Below are 9,176 nucleotides of genomic sequence, written 5' to 3'. Positions count from 1 at the left end.
TCTAAACGCGATGATTCCGCCAATTACACCGCATTCATTGTTTCCGAAGCCGCGAAACAGACGAACACCGAAATACCGGCGTACGCGGCCGATCACGAAATAGACGCGTTCTCTGAGCTCGACGAAAAACGCGTCTGGATTCTCGACAGCGGCGCATCGCAGCATCTTTGTTGTCAAAAAGAATGGTTCGCAGAATTGGTACCATGTAACAACGAACACGTTTATCTTGGCGACAACACTAGTTTACGAGTCAAAGGTCGCGGAAAAGTACTTATTTCTAGAATGATTAATAACATATGGCTCGACGGCGAAATAAACGACGTCTTATATGTTCCGCAACTCGAGAAAAATCTTTTTTCTACCGGTACTTGTACCTCTAATGGATTTTCCATTATTTTAAACGAAAATCGCGCTGATATATTATCAAAAGATAAACTGATAGTTGCACATGGTATCAAGCAAAAGAATAATTTAATACGTTTATTGTTTAAACCAAAAACAAAAACAATTGCTAATTATACGGCTTTAGCACCCTTGAAAACATGGCACGAGCGCCTCGGCCATATAAATTCTGATTCCCTCGCTACAATGATATCAAACGGTTCGGTGACCGGCATAAAATTATCAAATAAAAAGAACTTTTTTTGCAAAGACTGTCCGTTAGGGAAACGAACTAAACTACCGTTCGCGCCAACAAAAAACAGAAGTGATGTCGCTCCCGGTGAAATCATTCACACAGATTTATGTGGGCCTATGCAAACCCCATCAATAGGCGGGGCAAATTTTTTTCTTCTGTTCAAAGACGAACATTCAGGTTTCAAAACGGTCTATTTTTTAAAACACAAAAATGACGTTTACGATCGTTTACAAGAATTCTTAAACCTAACAAAAAATCAATTCGGAAAAGAAATAAAGATTCTAAGGGCTGATAACGGCACGGAATACGTTAATTCGAAAGTTCGCGATTTGTTAAAGCAACGCGGTATAAAATTGCTTACATCGGCACCGTATACGCCTCAACAGAACGGGCGCGCAGAGCGCGAAATGCGCACAATAGTAGAGTGCGCACGTTCAATGCTTCTAGCTCGAGATCTACCTAAAACTCTATGGGGCGAAGCTGTTAATACAGCGGTATATATTTTGAACAGAACGGTACCGACTCGTTCAGATAAAACTCCTTTCGAGATCTACACAAAAAAGAAACCAAATTTATCCCATATTAGAACATTTGGCTCTAACGCGTACGAACATGTTCCCGATGTATTGCGCAAAAAGTGGGATCCTAAATCGCAAAGAAAAACTTTCGTCGGCTATGAAAAAGACTCGAACAATTACAGACTATTAGATACGCGAACTAAGAAAATTACAATTTCCAGAAATGTTATTTTCGATGAATGTATAGCCAATGAAGCAACGGATAAAAATATTAATACGTCTGTAATTGATATCGACGTTCCAATAAACGGTGAAATCACTCCCAACATTAGATTGAATGATACGGTCTCAAGTTCTGAGGATTTTGACGACGCTTCTAATCAATCATTTGAGGAAGCTATTAACGAACCAATAAGTCAAAACCGCGCCGAACAGTGTGATGAGCGTTCGCAGGGACGATATCACTTACGCGATCGCGAAAATTTACACGCGCCCGATCGTTACGCAGCTTACATTGTATATAACGTACCGACTACTTATCAGGAAGCTATCAAAAGCAAAGATTCGATTTTTTGGCAAAAGGCGATAGATAACGAGATTAAAGCACATCAGGAAAATCGCACGTGGGAAATCGTACCATTACCCAAAGATCGTAAACCAATAGGTCATAAATGGGTTTTTAAAATAAAAGATTTACCCGCCGAAAATTCGATACGTTATAAAGCGCGCTTGTGTGCACAAGGTTTCTCGCAACAAGCCGGCGTGGATTACGGCGAGATTTTTTCTCCCGTCGTTAGATACGAATCAATTCGACTTTTATTAGCAATTGCAGCAAAAGAAAATTTAAAACCCACTGTCTTATATGTAGACAATCAAAGTGCAATTAAGCTGTCAAGGAACCCCGAATTCCACCGAAGATCGAAGCACATAGACGTACGATATCAATTCATATGCGAAAAAGTTCAAAACGAAGAAATTAACACGAAATACATTAAATCGAGCGACCAATGCGCCGACATACTTACCAAACCCTTATGCATCGAAAAATTTAATGTACTTCGTTCTAAACTCGTTACTGATGTCACTAAAATACTCAAGTAGTGGGGTTGTTGCGATATATTATTTACGTATATTTTACTTACATATACTTTCGTATTTTCTCTTTACTTATATTACCGAGCCTATCGGCTATGTATTTCTTTTAAGCAGTTTACCGACCCTGCAAAGTATAACTACCAACCTACTGTATCGACGACTTGTGAGCGCGCCTTAAATAGTTCTTTTTCCGAGATGCGCGCTTCACCTAGTTCAACCGTTCCCCCCTCTTTTTTGTCCTACCGAACTCTCAGCACTACTTCTCTACTACTACGCCTTGTGATGTGCACGTGCGTCTCGTCTCTTATAACGTTACAGAGTATTCTATATATTAAACTTATCTGTGCACACGAGACTGCTGTTCTTCAAAATTTAATTCCTGGCCTCTAACACAAATGCGTCGTATTTCTAATAAGATTGACTGGCTTAATAATAAAAAATTAACATTATCAAAATTAAGAATTAATCCTATTAATTATTATTGTAATTTCTCAAATGACATTTCTAACAGAAATCAAATTCTACCTTCTAGTTCTTCACTTAATATTAATTCTGACACGGAGAAAATTTATGTCGATCCAGTTAATTTTACAGATTCAGTTAATTTTGATTTACCACAGAACAAATGGTTTATTAATTTAAGTGACACTGACGTTCCTTTGAAGGTACAGTACTTATTACAACTTGGTGAAAAATTTGGTCTTCCTATCAATAGATACAACAAAGAAAAAACAATTATTGAATGTATTAAGCATATTGAAGGTAATATTAAGGGCCGTCCCGATAATATTGTAAATTATGTCAGGAATAACTCTATTCCCATTCTTAACAGACTTTATAACAATTTTCCTTCACCAAGTTTTATTGAAAAAAGTATTTTAGAATAGTTACACTTAACTAAAAAATTTATAAACGAACATTCTAACGTACTTATTACTAATGCCGACAAAGGAAATGTCTCTGTTTTACTGAATAAAGATAGCTATATATCTAAGATGGAACTGATTTTATCAGACGCGAATACTTATGAAATTATCGATAAAGATCCAACTAATAAAATGACTCAAAATTTACGTATATTAATTACAAGGTGGAAGAGCAATGGTTATATTGACAAATTTACATATATTAAACTGCTTACAACTGACGGTATTATTCCAAGAGCTTATGGTTTAACAAAAATACACAAAGATGGGAACCCATTGAGAGTTATAGTTTCTTCTATTAATAGTCCATTATATTACCTTTCCCTTTTCCTACACAATATAATTAATGTTAGCATTCCACCAGCTCCTAGCCATATCAAAGATAGTTTCCACTTAGTTAACAAATTAAGAGGTACTCATTTTGATTAATAGATCAAACGAACTTACCAAGTGAAGTTTGATCATAATTATGCCAATGGGTCTCGTCCGGATGGAAATTTAATTGTAGTCGTGCGTCTGCGCACGTTCAGCCAACAGTGTTCAAAAACTAGGGGAAAAGAAACAGAGGTTTTCCCCTTCCTATACAGCGGCGCTTCCCGCGCTTCCGGCGCTGTATGCCCGGCCATCTTCATAGTTCAAAACAAGGAAAGTTCGGACGAATCACCTAATAACGTATGCTCCGGGAAGGACAAGGGAGGGACATTCCATCCGGACGAGACCCATTGGCATAATTATGATCGAACTTCACTTGGTAAGTTCATTTGATCTATTAATTATGCCTCTGGTCTCGTCCGGATGGAAATTTAATTGTAGATGTTCAAAACGTGACTCGTCCGTGTCACCATAAAATAGAGACCGGGAAAAAATTATCTGGAAAGAAATCTGGATGTAATTCAAGAGCCACCGGCAAGAAGATAACGTGGCTTTTTATTAGGCAAAACCCCAGCAATACAAAGCTATAATTATTCAGATTTATAATCGGGCTTATCCTTAAAAACACTATAAAACTATATTAAAGCTTGTAATGATAATGTAAATTAATGTTAAACTAGCATTTGGAAGATCGCTGAGACGGCATGACATAACAAATCAGGATGCTTATTGGTCTGTACGTAAAACTGCATTAGCGAACGCATCTATGTCTATAATCTGCCTGTTATAAAAATTCGCGAACGCACGAGATTCGCCGGACCATCCTGCCGCACGTTTAATAAGATCTACCGGTACCCCTTTTCGAGCCGCGAGAGATGTCGACGCGTGCCGCGTACTGTGTGCGGAAAAAACATCACTGACTCCACACTCTGATAAGGTAGATCTAATCCAGCGACTAATCGTTTGGGATCCTACCGCTGCGTGTGGGCGTTTAAGCGCAATAAAAAGAGAATCACAGGCTGCAGGGCGAATATCTCGAGTCCGGGCAATATAATCAGAAAGCAAAGATGCAACACATAGATTTCTGTGTTCCCCGAAACTGGGAAAAGATAAAAGTGGCTGCGATCGACCTGACGCCGAGGTTTTTAGACGGTCTGGAATACGAATGAGAGCCCTCTCTGCGGAAATCGAAATTTGCGAGACACGAATCGCCGCTAGGGTCTGGCAACGCTGTCCCGATGCTAAAGCTAACAAAAAAACTAACTTTTTTGTGAGAGTTTCCAACGATAAAAAATCGTGAGGAAAAAAGGTGGCTAATTTTGATATTACTGGAGCGGGATCCCAGATATAATCGTAACGCGGACGAGATGGCTTTAATACACTGACGCCTTTACAGAACCGTCTGATGAGAGGTTCGTCACCGATCGCGTTGGTTGAGATAAGTGAGATCGCCGATCTGGCGACGTTAAGCGCAGAATAAGAGCCTACTGATTGCGATAAATTCGAAAGAAAGAGAAGGACGTCTTTGGTTTCCGGTGTGAAGAGCGAACAGTGATGACCATGAGCGTAATCCCACCAAGCGCGCAGAGAGCTTGAGTATTGACAGATAGTAGCTGGCGCGAGAGATGCTATGATGGTGTCGACGGCGGGCTGAGGGACGCCTCTGGTTTGAAAAGCCTGCCCGATAAACGCCCTGCCGCCAGGGAAAGCGAGCGGGCCGCTGGATGACGGATCCTAAAAGGAGAAGATAATAAATCATCCGCTGGATATAATATGATCGGTTTCGAGATCATGAGACGCCTGAAGAGAGGAAACCAGGATTGCGACGGCCACCACGGAATGATTACAACGCCCTCTGCTTGATCATTAATGATCTTACGTAAAACCCGAGGAAGTAAAATAAAAGGGGGGAAAGCGTAAAAGTAAAATTCCCCCCAGTCAAGGGTGAATGCGTCGACTGCAAAAGACTCCGGATCCGGAAACCATGAAACAAATATGTCACATTTTGTATTAATGTTGGAGGCGAATAAATCGATATCAAAAGAGCCGAATTTCCTATCGACTAACTGAAAAGCATCCTCGGACAGAGACCATTCCGTATCCGCGTCCTGACGGCGAGACTCTTCATCCGCTATGATGTTTTTTGCAGAGGCAATATAAGAGGCAAACAACAAGATATTTCTAGTTTCGCACCATTGCCAAATCTTTCTAGAAAGAGATGATAAATGTGGATATTTAACCGAACGGAAACGGTTAATATAAGACACTGCTGTGGTGTTGTCAATTCTTAGAAGAATTTCGCCACTGAGATGAGATGCGAAACATTTTAGGCCATAAAAAGCGGCCTTGAGTTCCAACTCATTGATATGTAGTCTTTTCTTCGACTGACCACCAACCGTGAGTCCGATCCGAGGCTGTGGAAGCGCCCCAGCCCGTAAGGGAGGCATCTGAAAAAATTTCGCATACGAAACGGCCCGTTAAAATGGGATTTGCTTGGAGCTGATCGGCCAAAGTAATGCGCCACCACCGAAAATCTTCAGAGAGATCCGATGAGATACTCATCTTAGCGTTGAAGTCATTATTTGATTTTCTAAGGGCTAAGAACTTCTGTCTTTCAAGAGCCTTCGAGTACAGAAGACCATATCTTATATGGACAAACTGAAATGAGAGATCCAATCATACTCGCGAATTGTTTGATCGAGCAGTTAGATTTAGCTGAAAAGCTCGAAACAATCGAGTGTAATTTAATCTGGCGCTGTTCTGGAATTGCAACAGACTGAGCCTCGGAATCGAACACGAAACCGAGATACTTGCGTTGTCGTGCAGGTTCTAGCTCTGACTTCCCAAAGTTAATAGAAAAACCCAGCTCCGAAAGGATGTTAATGTGAACCTGGACATTCCGACGACAGGCCTCTTTCGAGTGAGCTAAAAGTAGAAAATCGTCCAGGTACAATACGGACTCGTAGCCTTTGGCCCGAAGAGACGTAACCACTGGGCGTAGAATCTTGGTAAAAATATACGGTGCCGTGGCTAAGCCAAATGGAAGAGCACCAAATTCATAAGTGATACCTTGCCATTTGAATCTCAAATATTTTCTGTAATAAGGATGAATTAATACGGATAAATAAGCGTCTTCAAGATCAAGGGTAGCCATCTCGACGTCCGGTAGCAATAAACGCACTACTGTCCGCCAATCCTCTAACTTAAAATGCGGGGGATTGATATAAGTATTGAGATCTTTTAAATTGAGGATAAACCGCATGCCACCAGAAGCTTTCTCCATCAAAAAGAAAGAAGAAAGAAACTGATCCGACGATGGTTGTACCGGATAGATGGCTCCTTTATCCAATAATCTCTGTATTTCCGCCGTACAGTAGGTAGACGTCGCTGTAGCAAAAACTGGTTCTCTGAGCTGAGAGCGCGGAGGTGGCCTCGAATTGAAAGGGATCTGATATCCTCGAATGGCGCTCAGAATCTCAGAATCCGATGTTAATGCTTCCCATTCATGCAAAAAATTAGCCAGACGGCCTGCCGATCTTACCGAACTTAACGGCGGTGAACACGGGAGCGGGAGTGTGATCTGCGAGGTCGGTTCCTCGATTGATAAGCCCCTGCTCGTCGATACGGCTGATTCGACTGACGGGCAGGGGCTTTCGCATTTCCCGACGAAAGTTGCCTTCGTGCTGCTTGGGCCTTTCTCACCGGCTGAGAGGTTACCTTAGTAGTTGCTGCGGGAGCTCTGGTAAGGACTCGAGCCACTTTTTCGCAGGCCTGCGCGTCCTTAACCTCATCCACAAAAGAAGCGCCGAAAAGCCACTCATCTATTGGCGCCAGATCCGCTGTCGACTTACCCAGTAAATTTAAAGCCGGTTTTATGAAAGCTCGTCTGGCCAGAGATAATTTATATTGGTGGTCTGCTAATAATTGCATGGCCTCAGCAATTTGACTGAGCGCCACCTTTGCCTCCTCTGGCAATAAAGATGATACCTCGGGCTTTGTGAGATAGGAGAGGCCCATGCCCAAGGCGTTGAGAACAGCCGCTACCTGTGATTGAGCCAGAGATTGATACTCGTCCCTCTTCGCTACCGTCGAAGAGGCCTTCAGTACTGGTAGCAGAAGCTTATTAAGCTTAGGAGGACCTAACGGTGACAAAACTTCCTTAACCTCAAATTTCGACAACAGCTGTGTACGCAAGTTGTCTGGTAGGCCAGCTCGAACAGTAGATTTGGCGAAATCCAGCATGGTCTGGTCCCAGGACAAGTTTTCAGTCGAGTCACGCTGGGTGTGGAAAAGCTGGCTAATAAGCGATGGTTCGCTGTCTTGCTCAGCATCCGCAGACGCAAAAATGACCGCACGATCCACCGGGCTTGGCGATGAAGCTGAAAAAACCGCCGATAAATATCGGTGGAACGTACCTTTTTGTGCCGCGGAAGAGTCGTCAGTTAAGCCCCCTCTTTGCCAATTTTGAAAAAAGAGGGTCGACAAGGGAGCTTACCTGTAGCCCTATTCTGTAACTCTTAACGACAACGTCGTTATCGTTACAGTGTCGTTGCGCAGATATTTCATACGATAAAAAAGCTGCGCAACGACACTGTAACGATATCGACACTGTCGTTAAGAGTTACAGAATAGGGCCTCTGGTTCGATGCCCCGGCTCTCGGGAGCCGTCGACTCTTCTTGTGGCTGTGATTCCGGGGAACGCAGATCGCGTCCCCTAACCTCGTTTTCCAAACAGGTTATTTTCCGCCTTTGATCCTGTAACGCCTCGAGAATCCTATCCAAGAGAGCTGTATCGTCCATCGTCGGAGAGGCCCTCGATGACGATGTCTGTGAAAGATTCTCGTAGAAGAGACGAGCGCGCTTAACCTCGCGCGCATGAGAACGCGATTTCTCACGTTTTCTCCCATTCTCATGGGAGCGTCTCTTATGCTTCCTATAGCCTCTTGTCCTTGAGCGGCTTCGAGAATGAGAATCCGACAATTTCAACATGCTGGTAAGCTTTAAACGCACAATAAAGGAAATCTACTCAAAAACAGGAACGTTGGCTGACGCGAACAGAAACACAATGAAGATGGCCGGGCATACAGCGCCGGAAGCGCGGGAAGCGCCGCTGTATAGGAAGGGGAAAACCTCTGTTTCTTTTCCCCTAGTTTTTGAACACTGTTGGCTGAACGTGCGCAGGCGCACGACTACAATTAAATTTCCATCCGGACGAGACCAGAGGCATAATTCTCATTATTTACTAGCTTCATTAGATGTTGTTTCCCTTTTTACAAATATTCCTTTTAATTTAGTTATGGATGGCATAGAAAAAAGATGGTGTCACATTTCTCTTAAGACTAATATTCTTAAAAATGAATTTATTATTGCTGTTAGCCTTGTCTTAAATTCAATTTTTTTCACTTTTAATAGTAAATTTTACAAACAAGTTTTCGGTACTCCAATGGGCTCACCACTTTCACCAATTTTAGCAGATATAGTAATGCAGGACTTGGAAGAACAAGCTATTAATTGTTTGTCGGCACAACCATTGTTCTATTATAGATACGTTGATGACATTGTTCTTGCTATTCCGCCTGATAGTGTAGATGACACACTTAATACTTTCAATTCCTTGCATGGAAGATT

The 9,176-nt window shown here is 42.1% G+C and overlaps 1 protein-coding gene across 1 annotated transcript; it reads right to left on the bottom strand.

Annotated features, from left to right (window-relative positions):
• Positions 1 to 5,906: 5,906 nt before the first annotated feature.
• LOC108772829 (uncharacterized) lies at positions 5,907 to 8,348 on the bottom strand. The gene is made up of 4 exons (XM_018538466.1): positions 8,174 to 8,348; positions 7,190 to 7,927; positions 6,280 to 7,043; positions 5,907 to 6,206 (listed from the first exon to the last, which is right to left on the bottom strand). Exons 1-4 carry the CDS (start codon positions 8,346 to 8,348, stop codon positions 5,907 to 5,909), a joined length of 1,977 nt encoding a protein of 658 aa, XP_018393968.1.
• Positions 8,349 to 9,176: the final 828 nt, after the last annotated feature.

The sequence above is a fragment of the Cyphomyrmex costatus genome, unplaced genomic scaffold, assembly GCF_001594065.2.
Source record: "Cyphomyrmex costatus isolate MS0001 unplaced genomic scaffold, Ccosl1.0 scaffold1010, whole genome shotgun sequence".
Lineage (NCBI taxonomy): Eukaryota > Metazoa > Arthropoda > Insecta > Hymenoptera > Formicidae > Cyphomyrmex > Cyphomyrmex costatus.
Note: the sequence above shows the minus strand (reverse complement) of the source record. Positions and strands in the feature narration are given on the sequence as shown.

What these genes read in the sequence shown, in the direction of transcription:
- LOC108772829 (XM_018538466.1), bottom strand. Translation starts at nt 8,348, where the DNA reads ATGGACGATACAGCTCTCTTGGATAGGATTCTCGAGGCGTTACAGGAT. An exon ending in CGAACCAGAGGCCCTATTCT is followed by an intron (nt 7,928 to 8,173) that starts GTAACTCTTAAC and finishes CGGTTTTTTCAG; the next exon opens with CTTCATCGCCAAGCCCGGTG. An exon ending in AGATTAAATTACACTCGATT is followed by an intron (nt 6,207 to 6,279) that starts GTTTCGAGCTTT and finishes CTCTCATTTCAG; the next exon opens with TTTGTCCATATAAGATATGG.